This window comes from Phocoena phocoena, chromosome 2 (assembly GCF_963924675.1).
Source record: "Phocoena phocoena chromosome 2, mPhoPho1.1, whole genome shotgun sequence".
Lineage (NCBI taxonomy): Eukaryota > Metazoa > Chordata > Mammalia > Artiodactyla > Phocoenidae > Phocoena > Phocoena phocoena.
Genome location: NC_089220.1, coordinates 147,084,343 through 147,108,438, shown reverse-complemented (window position 1 = coordinate 147,108,438; position 24,096 = coordinate 147,084,343). Strand labels below are relative to the sequence as shown.

General features: G+C 36.5%; 1 protein-coding gene across 9 annotated transcripts in view; it reads right to left on the bottom strand.

Annotated features, from left to right (window-relative positions):
• The window catches only part of ZMYND11 (zinc finger MYND-type containing 11), a 138,754-nt gene that overhangs the window by 81,939 nt on the left and 32,719 nt on the right, over positions 1 to 24,096 (bottom strand). For 7 of the 9 annotated variants that reach the window (XM_065872215.1, XM_065872217.1, XM_065872214.1 and 4 more), the window contains exon 1: positions 19 to 134. In XM_065872215.1, coding sequence (XP_065728287.1) covers positions 19 to 134 — 116 coding nt within the window. Of the gene's footprint in view, positions 1 to 18; positions 154 to 24,096 lie in introns of those variants that run through there. The other 2 variants (XM_065872212.1, XM_065872218.1) reach the window with 2 other exon arrangements.

The following is a 24,096-nucleotide window of genomic DNA, read 5'->3' as shown; positions in this document are numbered from 1 at the left end:
TTGTTTAAAATTACTTACTTTGTAATACGGTCAATGTTGGCAATTTGCTTCTGATTCCGTATAATCTCAATGGCTGCCCAAAGATGCTGGATAGCTTTTGTGTCCGCCTGCCGTCTTTTTGTTAAGCGTGCCATGACCTGTTTACTCCTTCAGCTGTAGCAATATACAAAAACATAAGGGAAAAGCACGGATTACAAAATGAATTATCATCAATATAAGTAACACTCTCAGCACCTCAATATATAGTATGGCCAACTTTTTATTTTCTACCATCCACATCACCAATTACTCCATAAAACTTTTCACTTCATTACTTCACAAAGAATGACACTACAAGACCAACAGCAGAAAAGGTCTTCCCAAGAAGAATGAGTGGCCATCTTATACCAATATGTCAAAGAAATATACATTTAAAATTTATTATACAGCAAAAGTGTTACTATATAAAATTTCATTTTTGATATTACATTGTGTGTAATTTGACAGATCAATGCAAAATGGAAATTAAATGTCCGAATTAGAAGTACTTTATTATACTCATGGTTTAAATATTTTAATTCAATATAGACATACTGATAATGAAAACAACATTCCTTTTTTTAAAAAATAAAACCATAAACAGAAAATATAGAATAGTTGTTTCTGGCTGAGGTGTGAAAGGCTGGGGGTTGGTATACCAGAGGATGACATGGATGGACCCACATTATTAGAAATGTTGCGATGCTTGGATGAGGTGTTGGTCATTCATTATGTTATTAGGAAACAACATTGCTAATTTATTCAAATTTCAATATTCTGAATAGACTGAGGAAAATGGCCACCAGCTGTGTCCTGGCAAGACTGGGGGGAAAAACGGAGTTGCAGCCTGAATGTCTGATGAGAGATGGTACTGTAAGAAGAGGCCACACGCCTGGACTCTCCACTGGGCACAGAGGGACCTGTTAGGCACCTGACCCCTAAATCATACAGGTTATGATGTTGAGGCCCTTAGGCATAGGTAAACATCAAAGTTTGGGGGATGGCTGAAATCTCCTTGACCTGCCCTTTCCTATCTTTTAAGAGGAGAGAATAAAAAGGAAAATTCATTCTTAGCACTTCATTGTATTCCATGACTGGCCAGGAGAGCCTCATGAATCTTTTTCTCCACCTCTACATTTCTTTTCACAGCTAAGTCAATTCTCCCTCTTTCTCCAAAAAACCAGCACTTGCCATTAAAGCTTAACTAGAGACTCTCTTCTGGTGAGTCTAGGATCAGTTAGGCTCCTGAAATAAGAAAGTGCTTTTCAGAATTACAAAATCAATTAAGAATCAAAAACAACAGCAGCATTCAAGTTTTAAAGAAAACTTAAGGAAAATTAGTTGGTTCAGTATAAACTTCAATATAAAATTAAGAGATTTTTAAAATTATAATTATTTATGAATGTCTCTGTTCTAGAAAGTAACCACTTTAAAATGTACAGAAACTTCTCAGTTTAAGTGCAGTTGTATAGGCGTGTCAACTTTCCAAATCTGATAAGCAATATGGTATGGAATTTATTGGTAAGAATATAAAATGTTAGAAAGTGACATCTAATGGTGAACTGTAAAAATACAACTTGTCAGATTATACAAATACTCAGATAAAAGAACAAAATTTCAGTCATTGTTGCACACTTAAAAAAATGTTGCCTATTTTGTGTAAGGCAATAGCTAAACACAATGAAGTATTTTAAAATGTATGAACTCTAGTCCTTGACAGAAAAAAACATAAAACTCGCAAAGGCAATTTGACATATACATGGAACTACTAACTGTAATGTCATATGTGACATAAATAGTACAAAATATATGCTGTGAGAATTCAGACAAAACAGATACTACTTCTAGCTTAAGTAACACTACAAGATGGTAAATATGTGGGAAAATATAAAATTTCTTAATTTCTTGAAAAGATAATTGGCTGTTTAAAGCAAACAAAAATAATTGTTAGGTATCATTAGGTTTATAACATATGTAGAAGTAAAATATAGATGACAACCCAATAGCACAAAGGAGGGGAAGGGGTAGTAAGTAATTATATCATTGTAAATTCTTACGTTTTATGTGAAATGGTATTTATTATACTAATTCAAGAGGAACTATGTTAAATCGAGGATGCGTATTACAATCCTTGGAACAAACACTAGAATACAAACAGGTACAGTTGACATATATATAACTCAACTGATGTTTTCAAAATACATATAAAGTTAAGAATAGCTTATTCAGAAATACAAAAGATATATAATGGCAAAGCTAACATTTACAAATACTAAAATAAATAGCAAATATAACTATTTACATAACCAGAAGAATATAGTAGACTAGTAGCAGAAATTCTAAAAGTTATGTCACTTAATTCCTAGAAATGATTAAACTCATGATTAAAGAATTAAGCAATGCTACACTTCAGGAAAACAGATGTAAAGTTAAAGCCAAAGATTTTTGACATCTACCTACACCGAGTCACACAGGTAGATATGCCTGGTAATGAAGGTACACCATAAAGAACATGCTCGTAGTTACAGAACACTGCAAAGATGCAAACCCAAGTCAGGTGAATACAGTGAAGCTTGGATGCATGTTATAAAAGTACCAAAAACAACCTGACTTATTAGGACAAGATCTCTTTAAAGTACAATCACTGAAATTCTCCTTTCTTATGAAATCTAAAATCATTCATTTCAGGCATGCTTGTTACATGTTAGGCATTCTATGCTCTGGGAATATAATAATAAGGTAAACAAAAATCCTTCCATTAGCTAGTAAATATGATTAATAATGTGGCTAGATATAAGGATAGTAATTTAGGTGTTTGTCAATAAAAAGAAAATCTTAGAAAATTAGTTTCTTATATTCTAGGCACCTATAGCTTCTCATATAAGGCCTTTAATTTATTTTGGCCAAACCAAACTTTAGTCTATTGTACCTGAATGTATATTATATTTCTACTAAACTGAACTACTCAAAATTTCTAAATGTGTGCCCAAACTTCATAACTCTATCCCTTTGTTTAAGCAGTTCTGTCTAGAATGTTCTCCCTGCCCCTTTACTAATTACTAAAAATTCCCTGTTCTTTCTAGGACTTACTACGATGCAAATGTTCCTGACCAATGCTTTCACAAGAATCAAACTCAATTCTCTTGTGTCTTCTAATTGTAATTTGTTTATTCATCTCTTACAAATGTATTGCCTTGTACAAATAATTTTAAATTCCTAAAAAGAATTTATTAATTCAAGTAAGGAAAAGACGTGTCTTATTTTTCATCTGTCTTCCAAGGTGCACAGCATAGTTATGAACATGATAAACTTTTAATATGGACTTATAAAATTAAACTTCTCCAGTTATATTATATAAACAATAAAGTCCCAGAGTAAGCCTCCGTTTATGTTGTATCAAAGATTAAGACATCAAAAAGAAAGATCAGAAAACTTGTAGAGATACACAATATAGTCCTCAATCTTTTTCTTCTTTAGCTCCAACACATCTGAGGAATATGACAGACTCGCAGTGATTCTCAAGAGTTCTATAGTTTTAAAAAAAAAAAAAAACCCAAAAACTTCCCAGTCAACTTACCAATTTCGTTTATTGTGGTAAAATACACATGAAATGTACCATCTTAACCATTCTTAAGTGTACAGTTCAGTGGTATCAATACATTCACATTGCTGTGCAGCCATCACCACCATCCATCCCCACAACTCATTTAACCTTGTAAACTGAAATCCTACACCCATTAAACACTAACTGCCCATTACCCACCCCAGCCCCTGGCACCCATGATTCTACTTTCTGTTTTTATGACTGTGATGACTCTAAGTACCTCAAAGAAGAGGAATCACACAGGATTTGTCCATCTGTGACTGGCTTACTTCACTGAGCATAGTGTCCATGAGATCCACTCATACTGTAGCGTACTGCAGAATTTTCTTCCTTTTTAAGGATGAATAATATTCCATTGCATGTATATACCACATTTTCCTTATCCATTCATCTGTGGATGGACACGTTTTAGCTATTGTGAATAATACTGCTATGAACATGGGTATACAAAATATTTCAAGACCCTGCTTTCAATTCTCTTGGGCAAATACCCAGAAGTGGAATTGCTGTATCATATAGCAATTCTATTTTTAATTTTTTGAAGAACTACCATACTGTTTTCCATAGCAGCTGCATCATTTCATATACCCACCAGTAGTGCACAAGGGTTCCAATTTCTCCACATTCTCATCAACACTTATAATTTTGTAGTTTTTTGACACTAGTTATTCTGATGGGTGTAAGCTGGTCCAAGTAACTTTGGCAAGCCTCCAGGCAATACCGGTATTCTCTATCCTTACAAATCTAATTTAATGCAATCCCTTCCATCTATGTAAGTACCTTGTTTCCTATCATACAAATGCTACAAATGGGGGGGAAAAAGATAAAAGAGAAAGCAAATCAGGAAAAACTTATAAATAAGTAAAATTAAACAAGGAATTTTTGGTGACACATACATATATGGGGAAACTTTTTATTGCAAGGAAATGATAAGGAGGAACACACTGGGAGAATACACAGCATCAAATATGTTCTGATTTTTACTTCTGGTGGAGGGGTGCAAGTTTTTGTTTTATTTTTATGTCATCTAACAAATATATAAATATTTTAAAGTATTTACATCAAATAATGCATAAAATTTTAAAATTAATCCCTTTGTATAACGTGCATTTCTTTGTGACTTAGTTCAGGTTAAAATTTTCCCAAACTCTACTAGCAATTTGAAGTTACTTTTTATTGATAGTCTATTCATGCTATTTTCCCATTTACATATTAATTTCTTCACATATTAAAGTTATTCACAAAATACTTTTGTCTGTCTTTTAGTAAACATCAAATGAAATTATAATGTTGAAATCTAGCTATGTATTCCCCTTATGGTCACCTTTAATGATTAGAAGTCCTTCCACACTCAAGTCTGAAAAATATTCAATTGTATTTTCCTCTTTTATACAATTTTTTAAAATACTGACTTCTTAATCCATCTGGGAATAACTTTTTTTTATATATCTTTATTGGAGTATAATTGCTTTACAATGTTCTGTTAGTTTCTGCTGTACAACAAAGTGAATCAGCTTTATGTACACATATATCCCTATATCCCCTCCCTCTTGAGCCTCCCCTCCCACCCTCCCTTTCTCACCCCTGTAGGTGGTCACAACACACCGAGCTGATCTCCCTGTGCTATGCAGCTGCTTCCCACCGGCTATCTATTTTACATTTGGTAGTGTATATATGTCCATGCCACTCTCTCACTTCGTCCCAGCTTCCCCTTTCCTCCCTGTGTCCTCAAGTCCATTCTCTACATCTGCATCTTTATTCCTGCCCTGCCACTAGATTCATCAGTACTGTTATCTGGGAATAACTTTTCTAAGGTATTAATATTAATAAGCTTTATTTTTTTAGAGCAGTTTTAGGTTTGCAGCAAAATTCAGCAGGAAATACAAAGAATCCCATACCCCCACACTCCCAAAGCCTCCCTGATTATCAACATCCCAAACCAGAGGGCACATGTCTTAAAATCAACGAACCTACAGTGACACACCATTATTACCCAAAGTCCATAGTTAACTGCTGGTGGTGTACATTCTATAGGTTTTCACATATATGTGAAATGCATAAAGACATTAAAATGCTATACAGAATAGTTCCTCTGTCCTAAAAATTATCTGTGCTCCATCTAGTCATCCTTCCCTCTCCCCACAATCCCTAGCAACCATTAATCTTACTTCTCTGCTGTTTTACCTTTTCCAGAATGTCATATAGTTGGAACCATACAGGATATGTAGCCTTTTCAAACTGGCTTCTTTAACCTAGTAAAATGGATTTAAGGTTCCTCCATGCCTTTTCATAGCTTGATAGCTCATTTCTTTTTAGTGCCGAATAATGTTCCATTGTCTAGATGCCCCTCAGTTTATTTATCCAGTCAACTTGAAGGACATCTCGGTGGCTTCCGTATTTTGACAATTATGAAAAAAGCTGCTATAAACAGCCTTGTATAGGTTTCTGTGTGTAAGTAAGTTTTCAGCTCTTTTGGGTAAATACCAAGGAGTATGACTGCTGAACTGTACACTAAGAGTATACTTCGTTTTGTAAGAAAATGACAAACTGTCTTCCAAAGTGGCTGCACCATTTTACATTCCCACCAGCCATGAATAAGCGTTCCTACTGCTCCACATCCTCATCAGCGATCGGTGTTGTCAGTGTTTTCGATTTTAGCCATTTTAATAGATATAGTGGTAAATCAATGTTGTTTTAATTTCCAATTCTCTAATGACATATGATGTTGAACATCTTTTCATGTGCTTACCTTCCATCTGTATATCATCTTGGTGAGGTTTCTTCAATTCTTTTGCTCATTTTTTAATCAGCTTGTTCATTTTCTTAATGTTGAGTTTTAAGACTTCTTTATATATTTCTACCAGTCTATGGCTTGTCTTCTCATTCTCCTGACACTGTCTTTCATAGAGCAAAGGTTTTTAATTTTAATGAAGTCCACCTTATCAATTATTTCTTTCATGGGTCGTGTCTTGGTGTTTTATCTAAAAAGTCATCACCATATCCAAGGTCATCTAGGTTTTCTCCTGTTATCTTCTACGAGTTTTATAGTTTTGCATTTTACATTTAGATCTATGACCCAGTTTGAGCTAATTTTAGTGAAGGACATAAGGTTTGTGCTTAGGTTCATTTTTGTATGTGTGTGGTTGTCCAGTTGCTCCAGAAGCATTTGATGAAAAGACTTTGCTTTGTTGCATTGCCTTTGCTCCTTTGTCAAAAATCCGCTGACTATATTAATGTAGGTCTATTTCTGGGCTCTCTATTTTGTTCCATTGATCTATTTGGCTGTTACTTCACCAATACCACACTTTTAATTACTATAGCTTTATAACAAGTCTTGAAGTTGGGTAGTATCAGGCCCTGATTTTGTTCCTCCCTTTCAATACTGAGCTGGCTATCTGGGTCTTTTGCCTCTCCATACAAACTTTAGAATCAGTTCATCGATATCCACAAAATTATTTCCTGAGATTTTGACTGGGATAGCACTGAATCTATAGATCAAGCTGGGAAGAACTGACACCTTGACAATATTAGTCTTCCTATTCATGCACAAGAGTTACCTTTCCACTTATTTAGTTCTTTGATTTTTTTTTTTTTGTTTGTTTGTTTGTTTGTTTGTTTTTGCGGTACGCGGGCCTCTCATTGTCGTGGCCTCTCCCGTTGCGGAGCACAGGCTCCGGACGCGCAGGCTCAGCGGCCATGGCTCACGGGCCCAGCCGCTCCGCGGCACGTGGGATCTTCCCGGACCGGGGCACGAACCCGCGTCCCCTGCATCGGCAGGGGGACTCTCAACCACTGCGCCACCAGGGAAGCCCTAGTTCTTTGATTTTGTTCACCAGAAACTTGTTTTCCTCAAATAAATCTTGTAATAGTATTTTTGTTAGATTTATACCTAAGTATTTCATTTGGGGGATTCTAATGTAAATGGTAACGTGTTTTTAATTTCAAATTCAACTCGTTCATTGCTGGTATATAGGAAAGTGATGAGACTTTTGTATATTAACTTTGTATCCTACAATCTTGCTATAATTGATTATTTCCAAGAGTTTTTTGTCACTTCTTTTGTATTTTATTCATAGACAATCATGTCATCTGCAAACAGAGACGGCTTTATTTCTTCACTCCAAATCTGTATACTTTTATTTCCTTGTCTTCTCTCATTGCATTAGCTAGGAATTCCGAACAGTGTTAAAAATGAATGGCGACAGGGGACATTGTTCTTGATCTTAGTGGGATACCTGTGAGTTTCTTACTGTTAAGTATGGTGTTAATGTAGGGATTTTGTAGATAGTCTTTATCAAGTTAAGGAAATTCCTCTCTATTCCTAGTTTGCTATAAGTTTTAATTATGAATGGGTGTTGAATTTTGTCAAATGCTTTTCTGCATCTATTGAAATAATCACATGATTTTTCTTCTTTAGCCTGTTGATGTGATAGATTATGCTGACTTTCAAATGCTGAAGCAGCCTTTCACACCTGGGATAAATCCCACTTAGCCGTGGTATATAACGTTTTTTATACAATATTGGATTCAATTTGCTAATAGTTTGTTGAAGATTCTTACATTTACGTTCATGAGATTGGCCAATGGCAGTTTTGTTGGGGTTTTTTTTCTTCTTGTACTGTCTTTGTCTGATTTGGATATTAGGGTAATACTGTCCTCAAAGAATGAGTTAGAAAATATTGTCTCTGCTTCTACCTTCTAGAAGAGATTGCAGAGAACAGGTAAAATTTCATCCATAAATGTTTGGTAGAATTCGCCAGTGAACACATATGGGCATGGTTCTTTCTGTGTTTGAAGGTTATTAATTACTGATTCAATCTCTTTAAAAGATATAGGCCTACTCAGATTGTCTATTTTTTTTTTTGCGGTATGCGGGCCTCTCACTGCTGTGGCCTCTCCCTTTGCGGAGCACAGGCTCCGGACGTGCAGGCTCGGCGGCCATGGCTCACGGGCCCAGCCACTCCACGGCATGTGGGATCTTCCCGGACCGGGGCACGAACCCGTGTCCCCTGCATCGGCAGGCGGACTCTCAACCACTGCGCCACCAGGGAAGCCCTGTCTACTTCTTTTTGTGTGATTTTTGGCAGATCTGGCCTTTCAAAGAATTGGTCTATTTTACCTAGGTTATCAAATTATCAAATTTTTCACCAGTTATTCATAATATCCCTTTATTATCTTTTCATGGTCCAGAAGCAGTAGTGATTGCCCCTCTTTTATTTCTGATATTAGTAATTTGTGTCTTCTCTTTTTTTTTAGTTAACCTATCTAGTAACTTCTGACTTTACTGATCTTTTCAAAAAACTAGCTTTTGGGGGCTTCCCTGGTGGTGCAGTGGTTGAGAGTCCGCCTGCCGATGCAGGGGACACGGGTTCGTGCCCCGTCCGGGAGGATCCCACATGCCGCGGAGCGGCTGGGCCCGTGAGCCATGGTCGCTAAGCCTGCGCGTCCGGAGCCTGTGCTCCGCAACGGGAGAGACCACAACAGTGAGAGGTCCGCGTACCACAAAAAAAAACAAACAAACTGGGCTTCCCTGGTGGCGCAGTGGTTGAGAGTCCACCTGCCAATGCAGGGGACGCGGGTTCGTGCCCCGGTCCGGGAAGTCCCACATGCCGCGGCACGGCTGGGCCCGTGAGCCATGGCCACTGAGCCTGCGTGTCCGGAGCCTGTGCTCCGCAACGGGAGAGGCCACAACAGTGAGAGGCCCGCGTACCGCAAAAAAAAAAAAAACCTAGCTTTTGTTCTGATTTTTCCTATTGATTTCCTACCTAAAATTTCATTGATTTCTGTTCTAATTCTTATTTCTTTTCTTCTGCTTACTTTGAATTAATTTCCTCTTCTTTTTCTTGCTTTCCAAGGTAGAAGCTTAGATTGCAGATTTTAGATCTTTCCTCTTTTCTATTACAGACATTTCTCTCAAAGCACTATTTTCACTGCATCCCACATTGTGATAAGATGTATTTTCATTCTAATTCAGTTCAAAACTTTAAAAACTTTCTCTTGAGATGTCTTCTCTGACCTGTGTGTTGTTTAATTTCCAAGTATTTTAGGGTTTTGAGCTATCTTTCTGTTTTTGATTTCTGGTTTAATTCCATTGTGGGCTAACAGCAGACATTGCAATGATTTCCATTCTTTTAAATTAATTAAGATAGACCAGAATGTGGTCTATCTTTGTGAATGTTCCATGTGAACTTGAAAAGAATGTGTATTCTGCTGTCATAGAATGAAACAGTTTATAGGTATCAATTATATCCAATTCACTGATATTGTTGTGAAGAATTCAACTATGTCCTTACTGATCTTCTGCCTGCTGGATTTGTCCATTTCTGACGGGGGGGTGAAAAGTCTCCAATTATAATACTGCATTCATCTATTTCTCCCCACAGTTCTATCAGTTTTTCCTCATATATCCTGACACTCTGTTGTTAGGCACAGAGACATTAAGGAATGTTATATCTTAAGAGTACTGACCGCTTTATTATTATGTAATGGCCCTTTTTATAACTGATGACATTCCTTGCTTTGAAGTCAGCTCTGTCTGAAATTAGTACAGCTACTCCTACTTTCTTTTGGTTAGTGTTAGTATGGTATATCTTTCTGTATTCCATTTCTTTCAATCTATGTGTGTCTTCATATTTAAAATGGGTTTCTTGTAGACAACATAGAGTTAGGTCTTGTTTTTTGATCCACTCTGACAATCTCATCTTTTTATTGGTATAGACTACTGACATTTAAGGTAATTGATATAGATGGATTACTAGCATCTCTCAGATTTCTTACTGTTTTCTATTTGTTACCTTTGTTCATTGTGCCTATTTGTCTTCCACACATTCTGTCTTTTGTCATTTTAACTGAGAACTTTATATGTAACAATTCTCTTTCTTAGCATATTACACTTGTTTTACTTTTTTTAGTGGTTGCAATATACATTTACAACTAACCCCATGTTTATTTTTCTGACTCACATGTAGTACAAATATCTCATATCCCATGTAGAACAAATACCTCATAATATAAAATATTCCAATCTCTCTCTTCCAAACCCGATATTGTTTCCTGTCATTCCTTTCACTTATGCATATACATACAAAAGCAGGTACAGTTGACCCTTGAACAACATGGGTTTGAACTGTGCAGGTCCACTTATACGTGGATTTTTTTTTCCCCCAATAAATACTACTGCAGTACTACATGATCTGCAGTTGGTTGAATCCACAGCCGTGGAAACGCAGATGTGGAGGACCAACTGTGAAGTTATATGCAGATCTTCCACTGTGTTGGGGGGCTGGTGACCCTAACTCCCACATTGTTCAAGAATCACTGTACATGCACATAGCACACATAATCAAAAACACTGTTGCTATTATTTTGAACAGATCTTTTAAATCAATTAAGAATCAGAAAAATAAGTTTATTTTACCCTCATTTACTCATTCCTCAATACTCTTCTTTTCTTTACGTAGACCTGAGTTTCGGACCTGTATCATTTTCCTTTAACATTTGTTGTAAGGCAGTTGCAAAACTTTAACATTTGTTCTGGCAAAAAACTCCATCAATGTTTGTCTAAGAAAGTATTCCCCCTTTACTATTGAAGGATAACTTCACTGAGTACACAAAATTCTAGGCTGGTGGGTTTTTTCCCTCAACAACTTAAATATTTCATTCCACTGTTTTGGCTTGCATGGTTTCTAAGAAGTCAGATGTAATTATTACATTTGCTTCTCTATAGGTAAAAGGGTTCTCTTCTGCTGGCTTCTTCAGGATTGCTTCTTTTTCTGTAATTTTCTTAAGTTTGAAAATGATATACCTAGGTGTAGTTTGGAGGGCATCTATCCTGCCTTTGGAGGGCATCTATCTTGCCTGGTATTCTCTGAGCTTCTTTTATTTTTTAATATCTTTATTGGAGTATAATTGCTTTACAATGTTGTGTTAGTTTTTGCTATATAACAAAGTGAATCAGCTGTATATATACATTCTCTCCCTTGAATGTAGTTTGGTGTCTGACATTAATTTGGGGAAATTCATAGTCATTACTGCTTCAAATATTGTTTCTGTTCCTTTCTCTTTCTTTTCCTTCTGGCATTCCTATTATGCATATGATACCACTTTGTAGTTGTCCACTGTCCTTCATGTTCTGTTTTACTTTTTTTCAGTCTTTTTCCTTTTTACTTTTCAGTTTTGGAAGTTTCTGTTGTCATATCTTCAAGCTCAGATGTTCTTTCCTAAGCTGTGTCCAATCTACTAATGATGCCACCAAAGGCATTCTCCATTTCTGCTATGGTGTGTTTGCACTCTAGCATTTCTTTTTGATCTTTCTTGGAATTTCCATCTCTTTCAGTATATGTGTAATCTTAAATATTGTCCACTTTTTCCATTAAAGCTCTCAGCATATTAATCAACTTTTTAAAAAATTCCTGTTCTGATAATTCCAACACCCCTGCCATATTGATCCACGTTCCAATGCTTGTTCAGTCTCTTCAAACTGTTTTCTGCCTTCGTGTATGCCTAGTATTTTTCTGAAAGGCAGACATAATGTATTGGGTAGAAGGAACTTCAGTTAAAGGCCTTCAGTAATGGGAGGGAGTTGAGTATTTCACTTCCCCAGGTCAGTTAGGCTCTAACCAAACACCAGATGGTTAGGCTCTGGTAAAATAGTTTCTCATGAGGGCACACCTTGTTAAGAAGAACAGAATGCTCTGGCATATTTAAAGCTGGTTCCTTGTGCCTACCCGCGATGGAATCATGAGAGGATTGTTCTCCAACAGTCTCTGTGAGAGTCTGGTAGAACTCCTAGAGGAAAACCCCACAGAAGTGTGAGGAGCCCCTAAGACTGGGTCCCACTGGGTTTTTCACTCAGACTTGTCTGCCCTGGGCCTCCAGCAATTTGCCAGTCACATCCAGGTTTCGCTACCCCAGCACTGGTTCCTGCAGAGGTTTCTGTTGGTGGGTGGTTTTAAGTTGTGATTCTATCGGCCTTTCTGTCTCTCCAACTTTTGTGGCAGCAATTTGCCCTGTGGCCTCACTTTTCTCATGGATCTCAGTAGATCTGTTGATTTCACAGTTCTTCAGTTCATTACCTGCTATTAAGATAGAGTGACAACTTCTAATCATCTTACATGTCCAACCAGAAACTGTAGAATTACTTTTTGAATATGACTTAAGATGAAAATATGTGTCTTCATAGAGGTCATCAATTGTAGTAGCACAATTTATTGAAAGATTTCTTCCTTCTCTAATGGAATGTGATACATTCCTAAATTATATATTAAATTCTTATCTATACTAGCATTAGTTTCTTTGATGTGTTTGGTCTTTTGTTAGTATCCCATAATTTTATTTAACTTGTTTTATTATTAAGTTAAAGTTATAATTATCAAGTTGTATTCAGTTATTATTTATTATAGCTTATTTATTATAAGTTACATATATAAAAGTTATAATTTGAATCAATTCCATGTTGTCTTTCATTGCTACATAATTATTTCATATGTGAGTATTATCTGCCCAACATTATCAGTTTTTTGAAAGAAGGCCATATTTTAAAACTTCCTTATGTCCCTAACAAATTCTACCACAAACTGTACACTAAAACACTTACTCATTGAATACATTCCCCAATAAGTCTTGAGGGAAAATAATAAGTAGACTCTAGAACCTCCAAAACAATCAGTTGCTGCCCAAATTCCATATGTGACAAGCAAAGAAACAAACTTACAGGAGGAGTTCTAGATGATGCAGTTATTAGACACAGACTTTAAAATAATTTTATACTTGATATGTTCAAGAAATTAAAAGATAACTCCAGCAGAGAACAAGAAGCAATAAAAAGAAACTAAATGGAAAGGACAGAACTGAAGAACTACAATACCTAAATCACTAAACTGATGGGTTTCGCATCAGATTAGATACAGATGAACAGAAAATTGGTGAACCGAAGAACTATTTCAAAAGAAAATATCAAGAAAGCATAGAGAAAACAAGAGCATAAGAGACAGATGAATATGATAATAAGGCTTAATTTATATTTCACTGCAATCCCAAGAACAGAGAAAAGAAGGGAGCAAAATTAACTTTCAAAGAGACTGTGGCTGATAATTTTCCATTACTGACAAAAGATGTCAAGCAACAGATTCAACAGTCATTACCAGAAAGCAAAATCAGATTAATGCAAAGACAACTACACCTCGGCACATCATAGTAAAACTGCTGAAAACAAAAAGACAAAAAGAAAAAATATTTTAAGCAACCAGAGGAAAAGTCATAATGCCTTCAAAGGAGCAATAATACAACTGCAAGTTGACTTCTCAACCAAAACAACAAAAGTCAGAAGATAATGAAATAATATCGTCAAAGTGCTCAAAGGCTGTAACTGCCAACCAAAAACTCTATGCCTGCAAAAAAGAAAGGTAAATAAGATATAGTTTATATAAACCAATACTTCATCACCCACAGTTCAACAATACAGAAATTAAAGATGTTCCTCGCGCAGAAGGAAAAGAATCCCAAATAAAAAGTCAAACTGCAAAAAGGAACTGACGACCTTTATACACTGAGAACACACAGTTACTACCTCTAGAGTAATCAATAAAAGGACAGTAAAATAATGAATACCTACCAAGCTCTTGATGGGGAAAAAAATAATACAAAATGCTTTATCAACACTACCGCCAATAAAGAAGAAAGAAAAAGGAGTAAGATATATAAAAGCCATATATTATGATGATAGATTTAAACCCAAATATATCAGCAATTACATTAAATCTAAACAGAGAAGCTTCAATAAAAGATGGCAATTTTGAGCCTGAATTAAAAACTATGATAAAACAGAAATCTAGCTACATGCTGCTTGCAAAAGATACATCTTAAATACAAGGACATAAAAAGTTTGTAAAGAAAAGAGTAAAAAAAAAAAAAAGTACCATGCAAAAATATCAAAAAGAAAGTTGGCAAGAGTGTAATAATGTAAAGTATCGTTAAGAAAAAGGAGGGTCACTTCATAATAATAAAAAGATCCAGTTTATTAGGAAATGTTCTAAATTTTATGTATTTAACATAATCTTATAACACATAAAGCAAAAACTGACAAAACTGAAAGAAAAAAATAGGCAAATCCACAATCACAACAGGAGATTTTTACGTACCTCGCACAACCACTCGTAAAACAAAGAAAAAATTACTAGGTATATAAGAGAGTTACAAAAACATTTAACAAATTTGACCTGATATATACAAACCTCTGCAGCCAATACCTGCAGAATACACATTCTTTTCAAATGCACATGGAATGTTTACAAAATTGATCATGTGTCGGGTATAGCAAGTCTCAACAAATTTCAAAGGATTGAAATTATACAGTGTGCTCTCTGCCCACAATAGAACTGAAAAAGTCAGTAACAAAAGACAGCCAAAAAAAAAGGAAATTCCTATGTTTCTGAAAGCTAAAAAACATATCTCTAAATAGTTAACTTTAAAACTTCACAATAAAAATCAGGAAATATAATGAAAGGAAGAAAAATGAAAACACTAATTGTCAAAAGTTCTGAGATGTACTTAAGTTTATTGCCTTAAATGTGTTAATAAGAAAAGGAGGGGCTAAAAGCAGCTACCTCAAGAAATTACAAAATAAAAACTCAAAAATGTAGAAAAAAATTACACACACACACACACACACACACACACACACACACACTAAACAGAAATCAATGAACTAGAAAACAAACATACAAGACTTCCCTGGTGGTTCAGTGGCTAAGACTCCATGCTCCTGATGCAGGGGGCCCAGGTTCGATCCCTCGTCAGGGAACTAGATCCCACATGCTGCAACTAAAAGTTTGCATGCCACAACGAAGATCCCGCCAAATAAATAAATTTTTTTTAAAAAAAGAAAACAAATATACAAAAGAGAGATTCACTAAACGGAAAAGTTGATTCTTCAAAAGGGCAAAATTGACAAGCTCCTGGTGAAACCACTAAACAACTACCAAAAGAGTTGTTTTTATTTTCATAACTCTAGGAGGTGGATCCCAAAAGATCTTGATGCAATTTATGTCAAAGAGTGTTTTGCCTATGTTTTCCTCTAAGAGTTTTATAGTATCCGGTCTTACATTTAGGTCTTTAATCCATTTTGAGTTTATTTTTGTATATGGTGTTAGAGAATGTTCTAATTTCATTCTTTTACACATAGCTGTCCAGTTTTCCAAGCACCACTTATTGAAGAGACTGTCTTTTCTGCCTTGTATATTCTTGCCTCCTTTGTCATAGATTGACCATAAGAAACAGAAAATCTGAATAAGCCTACATAACTATTAAAGAGGTTGAATAATAATTTAAACCCCCTCCCCCACAAAAAAAAAAATTCCAGAACCAGATTGCTTCACCTTAGACTCCACCAAACATTTCAAAAAGAAAAAAACACCAATCTTATAGAAACTCTTTCTGAGGAAAGAAACATGTACAAATTTGTGATATGAGATCAATGTAACCTTGATATCAACACATGACAAAGGACACTAGGAGAAAGTGAAGTTAGAGACCTATCTCATTCATGAACATGAATGCAAAAATCCTAAATGAAGTACTAGCAAATCAAGTTCAGCAATACACAAAGAACAATACAGTGTGACCATGTTTGTTACAGTCATAGCAATTCACACATTCATAGACTTAAAGAAAATAACCATATAATCAGCTCAATAAATGCAGGAAAAACCTGAATAAAACTCTTCATTCATAACCAAAACTAAAAGCAAAATAGGAATAGAGGGGAAACGCCTCAATCTGAAAAAGGGTACCCCTATAAAACCAACAGCAGAAAAACCATACTCAATGAAATGTTGAAAACTTTCTCTCTGCAAATGGGAATGTGCGATGATATCATACTCACCACTTCTATTCAACACTGTACTGGGCTCTTTCCTTAATTTCTCTCTCTGCTCTTCCATTGTTAGTGTACAGAAATGCAACAGATTTCTGTGTATTAATTTTGTATCTTGTAACTTTACCAAGTTCATTGATGAGCTCTAGTAGCTTTCTGGTAGCATTTTTAGGATTTTCTATGTATAGTATCATATCATCTGCAAACAGTTTTACTACTTTTTTTCCAATTTGGATTCCTTTTATTTCTTTTCCTTCTCCGATTGCCATGGCTAGGACTTCCAAAACTATGTTGAATAAAAGTGGCGAGAGTGGACATCCTTGTCCTGTTCCTGATCTTAGAGGAAATATTTTCTGCTTTTCACCATTGAGTATGATACTGGCTATAGATTTTTCATATACAGCCTTCATAATGTTGAGGTATGTTCCCTCTATGCCCACTTTCTGAAGAGTTTTTAATCATAAATGGGTGAATTTCCAGAAAGAGAAATTAAAACAACAATCCCATTTACCATCACACCAAAAAGAATAAAATACCTAGGAATAAACCTACCTAAGGAGTCAAAAGCCCTGTGCTCCAAAAACTGTAGGACACTGATGAAAGAAATCGAAGATGACACAAACAGATGGAAAGATCACGTTCTTGGACTGGAAGAATCAATATTGTCAAAACGACCCAAGGCAATCTACAGATTCAATGCCATCCCTCTCAAACTACCAATGGAATTTTTCACAGAACTAGGACAAAAAAATTTTTAATTTGTATGGAAACACAAATGACCCCAAATAGCCAAAGCAATCTTGAGGAAGAAAAATGGAGCTGGAGGAATAAGGCTCCCTGATTTCAGACTATACTACAAAGCTACAGTAATCAAAACAGTATGGTTCTGGCATAAAAACAGAAAGAGATCACTGGAATAGGACAGAAAGCCCAAAAATAAAACCAATGCACCTATGGTCAATTAATCTACAACAAAGGCAGCAAGAATATGGAGGAAAGACAGCCTCTTCAACAACTGGGGCTTGGAAAACTGGATAGCTTCAGATAAAAGAATAAAATTAGAACATTCTGTAACACCATACACAAAAATAAACTCAAAACGGATTAAAGACCTAAATGTAAGACCAGATACTATAAAACTCTTAGAGGAAAACATAGGCAAAACACTGACATAAATTGCATCAAGATCTTTTTGGATCCACCTCCTAGAGTAATAAAAATAAAAACAAAAATAAATAAATGGAACCTAATTAAACTTAAAAAGCTTTTGCACAGCAAAGGAAACCATAAACAAAAAAACCCCCCACAGAATGGGAGAAAATATTTGCAAACAATGCGACAAGGAATTAATCTCCAAAACATACAAGCACCTCATACAGCTCAATATTAAAAAAAACAACACAATCAAAAAATGGGCAGAAGACCTAAACAGACATTTCTCCAATGAAGACATACAGATGGCCAGTAAGCACATGAAAAGATGCTCAATGTAGCTAAATATTAGAGAAATGCAAATCAAAACTACGAGGTATCACCTCACACCAGTCAGAATGACTATCATCAGAGTCTACAAACAACAAATGCTGGAGAAGATGTGGAGAAAAGGGAACCCTCCTACACTGTTGGTGGGAATGTAAACTGGTGCAGTCACTATGGAGAACAGTATGGAGTTTCCTCAAAAAACTAAAAACAGAGCTACCACACGATCCAGCACCTGCACTCCTGGGCATATATCTGGAGAAAATTCTAATTTAAAAATATACATGCACCCCAATGTTCACTGCAGCACCTGCTTACAATAACCAAAACATGGAAGCAACCAAAATGTCCATCGACAGATGAACGGATAAAGATGTGGTACATATATACAATGGAATATTACCCAGCCATAAAAAAAGAATGAAATAATGTCATTTGCAGCAACATGCATGGACCTACAGATTATCATACTATGTGAAGTAAGTCAGATAAAGACAAGTATATGATATCACTTATACGGAGAATCTTAAAAAAAATGATACAAATGAACTTATTTACAAAACAGAAACAGACTCACAGACTTAGAAAATAAGTTTATGGCTACCAATGGGGAAGTTGGGGGAGGGATAAATTAGTAGGAGTTTGGGATTAACATATACACACTACTATTAAAAAGATAATCAACAAGGACCTACTGTATAGCACAGGGAATTCTACTCAATATTCTGTAATAATCTATGTGGGAAAAGGATATATGTACGTGTATAACTGAATCACTGTGCTGTACATCTGAAACTAACAGAACTTTGTAAATCAACTATACTCCAACATAAAGTAAAAAAAAATTTTTTTAATTGTACTGGAGGGACTTCTCTGGTGGCGCAGTGGTTAAGAATCCACCTGCCAATGCAGGGGACACAGGTTGGAGCCGTGGTCCGGGAAGATGCCACATGCCACGGAGAGCGGAGCAACTAAGTCCATGTGCCACAACTACAGCACTCTAGGGCCCACCTGCTGCAAACTACAGAGCCCACACACTTACAGCCCCGTGCTCCGCAACGAGAGAAGCCACTGCAATGAGAAGCCTATGCACCGCAACAAAGAGCAGCCCCTGCTCAACGCAACTAGAGAAAGCCCACGCAGCAACGAAGACCTAACACAGCCAAAATATAAATAAATTAATTAAAATTGTACTGGAGGACCTAGTCAGTGCAATAAGAAATGATACATATGGACTGGAAAAGCAGAATTAAAACTACCATAATTCAGAGATGACATATTTCTATCTATAGAAAAATCCCCCCAAAATCTACAGATTAATTATTAAAACTAATAAGTGACTTCAATAATACAAGTGGATATAAGGTATATACAAAGAATTATTTGGTTCTGTATACTAGTAATGAACAATGAGTAAATGAAAAAAATTAAAATTTTATTTACAATGTTACCTTAAAAAGTCAGATCTAGTAATAAATCTAAAGATATGCAAGATCTCTATTCAGAAGGCCTTAAAACATTATTGAAAAAAGTAAAAATACCTAAATAATAGAAAAATACAACATATTCATAGATAAGAAAACTAATATGGTAAAAAATGTTAATTCTTCCCCAAACTAATTCACAAATTCAGCTCAATTCCAATCAATAGGCTAGTGGAATTTTTGCTGTGTAAATTAACAAACTGATTCAGAAGTTGATACAGAAATGTAAACAGCCAAGAACGACCAGGAACAAAAAAAGATATGAATAACAAATAAGTAACAAATAGGATATAACTGGAAGATCTGATATCATATAACAAGATTTATTGTAAAGCTACAGTAATTAATAAGACAGTGTCCAATAGGAATAAGAACACTCATATAAATTCATGGGAAGGAACAGAGAATCTGGAAATAGACTCATACATATATGGACACCTGATTTATGTGACAAAGATGGCACAGCAGAGCAACAGATTTAAGACAACTCTTTCTATAAACACTGCTGGGTCAATGAGATCATCACTATGGCGGGAAAAAAATCAATCAAACCTTACCACAACAGTTCGGAGGACAATTATGGAATGGTGATGAAAATCAATGTGTTTGTCCTCCACCTATCTGTGTATTTTATACTACTTCAACTAGAATGCAGACTCTGTTTTCAAGAAATTTCCAAATTAACATAATAGTACATCTAGTCTTTAAGTGATGCTTCCCTTCCTCTAGTCACTAAAACTGAAATAAACCACAAAGAAAGGAGATGTGGGCTCAAACCACGGTGGGAAGTGAGGATGTCAGGAGCCTCCAGAAACTATGATCTGCCCACCAAACAGCTCTTACTTGGAAAACCTCAAACTAAGGTGCTTTGGGTTCATTTAATCTTTTGGCCTTATGTTCTAAGACCTGATATTCCATGCCTAAATGGAAAAATGAAGCCTCTGAAATGTATACTTTGTACTTCATCCCTGGCATTTGATTGTTAGATCTGTAAATAGATCAGATAATTTAAAAGACTCTCACTTTAAAAATGTAATGGATTGGGCTTCCCTGGTGGCGCAGTGGTTGAGAGTCTGCCTGCCAATGCAGGGGACACGGGTTCGAGCCCTGGTCTGGGAGGATCCCACATGCCGCGGAGCAACTAAGCCCCGTGAGCCATAATTACTGAGCTTGCGCGTCTTGAGCCTGTGCTCTGCAACAAGAGAGCCCGCGATAGTAAGAGGCCCACGCACTGCGATGAAGAGTGGCCCCCGCTTGCCACAACTAGAGAAAGCCCTCGCACAGAAATGAAGACCCAACACAGCCATAAATAAATAAATAAATAAATAAATTTTTTTAATGTAATGGATTTATTAGAATAATCAAAACTACAACGAGATACCACCTCACACCCATTAGGATGTTTACTATCAAGAAAACAACAATTGGCAAGGATGTGAGGAAACTGCAACCTTTGTACAGTTGGTGGGAACGTAAAATGGTGCAGCCACTGTGGAAACTGCAACCCTTGTACGGTTGGTGGGAACGTAAAATGGTGCAGGCACTGTGGAAACAGTATGGTGATTTCTCAAAAAATTTTAAATAGAATTATCATATGATCCAGCAATTCTACTTCTGGGTATATACCCAAAAGGACTGAAAGCAGGTTCTCAAAGAGATATTTGTACACCCATGTTTATAGCAGCATTATTCGTAACAGCTAAAACATGGAAGCAACCCAAGTGTCCATCAATGGATGCACAGATAACAAAATGTGGTCTACACACACAACAGAATATTACTAGTCCTTAAAAATGAAGGAAACTCTGCAATATGCTACATGTATGAACCTTGAGGACATTATACTCAGTGAAATAAGCTAGTCGAAGGAAGACAAATACTGTATGAATCCACGTACATGAGGTATTTACGGTAAAAATCATAGAAACAAAGTTTAATCGTAGTTGTCAGGGGTTGGGGAGAGAGCGGAGAGTTATTATTTAATAGGTATAGGATTTCAGTTTTACAAGTTTAAATGAGTTATAGGGATGGCTGGCTGCACAAGAATGTGAAATATTTTTAAATGGTTAAATGGTTAAGATGGTAAATTTTACATTATGTGTAGTTTACAAGAAAAAAGATTTTTAATGTAACAAATTGTATGCCTCTGTGTTTACTCTTGGTTTTCATGAAATCAACGGCCACGTTCAGAACAAAACCTGAAAACAGTCCTCTCGTTCTTATCTCTCTATCACAAATCCTCACCCCCACCATTTTCATAAAAAATCTTCCCCAGTTGCTATTACCCAGGAAAGGAAATAAAATATTCCATTTGTGAATTTGAGCTATGGCCATCTACAACCAGGAAGAGCAAACCTGACTTCACAAAAGGTTAAAAAGGAAGAAAGAATCTGGTTCATTTACAGATCTAACAATCAAATGCCAGTGAATAAGTGCAAAGTATACATTTCAAAGTGGAGGGGAAGGAAAGAGGGAAGGGGAAGGATGGAGGGAGAGGAAGGCGGGGAAGAGAAGAAAATTGATAAAAAGAAGCAAAAGAAAAGGAAGACCAACAGGAGCTGTGGAAAATAATGGGCTTTTTAAGTTGCCCTGGTTACAGTATGCAGAATGTATCAGAGAGGAGAAAAGATCACCAGCACTTAATTTTGGACTAGGAATGAGGGAGAGGTTAAGTGTCAAGGTTTCTGGCTTACACAGCATGCTGTATTGGGGTGTTTTCAATTGAGATAAGGAATTTAGGATGAAGACCAAGTTTGCAGAAGGTAGTGGTGTGTGCATTGGTTTGGGGGCTTACAAAGTTCTCGTTATCTTTTAGACATACCAGGGGAGATAGGCATATGGAGAAAGGACACAGAGAAGTTGAGAACATGTGCTGAAGATACAACTGTGTGAGTTACCTACATAAGTGCACTAACTGAAACCATCACTGTAGATTAGACAACCCAAGAGAATTTCGTAGAGAGAACATGGATCAAGTCTCGAGGAACCCAACATCTAAAGATTAGATAAAGGACATTTAACCTGGGGAGAGGATGCATGACCAAACAAGTAGGAGCAAATCTAGGAGAGCCCTCTTAAATCAGTGAAGACAGAATTTCAAAAAGTGCAGACTGCTGCTGCCAAGTCAAAAAGCAAAAAGAATTTAAAATGTCCCCTAGCTTTAGCAAAATGTTGGTCACTGGTGACTATAACAAAAGCTGTTCTGGTGAAGTAATAGAGCCCCAAATCCAGACTGGAGAGGGTTAAGGAATAAGTAGGAGGTAGAGAAATAGAGAACAGAACTCTCTCCAGAAGACTGACCAAACAAAAAAGGGAAGGAGGCAGATGGAGAAGTAGCTAGAAAGAGATGAGAGGTCACCTGAAGGTCTGTGGTTTATTCAAATTTTATTCTCATTTAAACTAAAATAATACACGTACATGATTTTGTTTTAAATTAAACAGTCCCACTCCTTGCTACCCCAACTCTGCTACCCTGAGGCAATCACTTTTAGTTGTTTTTGGTACTTACCTCAGTATTTACAAATAACACAATTATCCCACCCTTATTTATTGATTTCCTGCTCTATGTCATTTAATCTCTTTCACATACACACCTCCCCCCACACACACACACCCTTCCTTTTAACTTTTCGAGAAAGTTAGACCCCTACCTCTGATTAAATCAGTATCAGTGATTAAACTATTAGGAGAACCCAAACATGTCCACAGCTAAGACGAACAGTTTCCTCCTCTCTATGCACTGACCAACACATTCAACTGCTCCAAACCTTAACCTGCCTCCTCAGCTCCCAGGAACCTCAGCCTCTGCTTGGCTCCATCAGGACAGTTTTCACAAAGAGCAGGGTGATTGTGGAACTCACCTCCTAAGCTTCTTCACCTCAGGGATCACAGTCTTACATTGCCTACTATCCAGTGCCTAGGAACTCATATATCCCATATATCTCATCCAGCTTCACAACTGTTTATGATGGGAATGCAAGGCTGGTACCAGTTCCTCCATCATGGCTGGAAGTGGAAGTCTAAGCTTCCTCCTAATACCCCTGTTTTTAATGGGGTATCACCCATTTTCAGGTGGGACTACTTCACAATTGCTCTGGGTGCCCTTTACAGAAAATACACTTCAAGACTTCTCAGTACAGGACAGGGTAGTGACATGGATGAAGGTGGATGACGTGGAGGAGGGAGCTGGGCATAGAACTGTACACACTAGGATGAATCACCCTACTCTTACTGCCCCACCACACACACCACTTTCCCTGCCACCAGAGGGACAAAGTACTTCTAATTCTTGAGATTTCCAGGATTTTGAGACGGAAATTGGCATGTTTCTTGGTCCTTCCCTCTGCAGGCACTTAGCTATCCAGACTGCTAAATCAGAAACACTTCATCCACCTTCTTTCCAGTTTCTAAAATGTTGATGACATCTCTTCTGTGCTGTAGTCTCTCTCTTTCCTTGTGTCCTTATAGGATTAGGTATTTTTACTCATTTCAATAGGGTTTCAGGTAAGAATACATGTTCACGTCATCGTGTTCTGACAAAGCCAGGTTTGAACTTTTATTTCAAATATAGAAGACTTGAAAATGTTTGAGATCCAGTAAGAGTATTCACTTGAGAGGCAAAGGCTGACTACACATGAGAG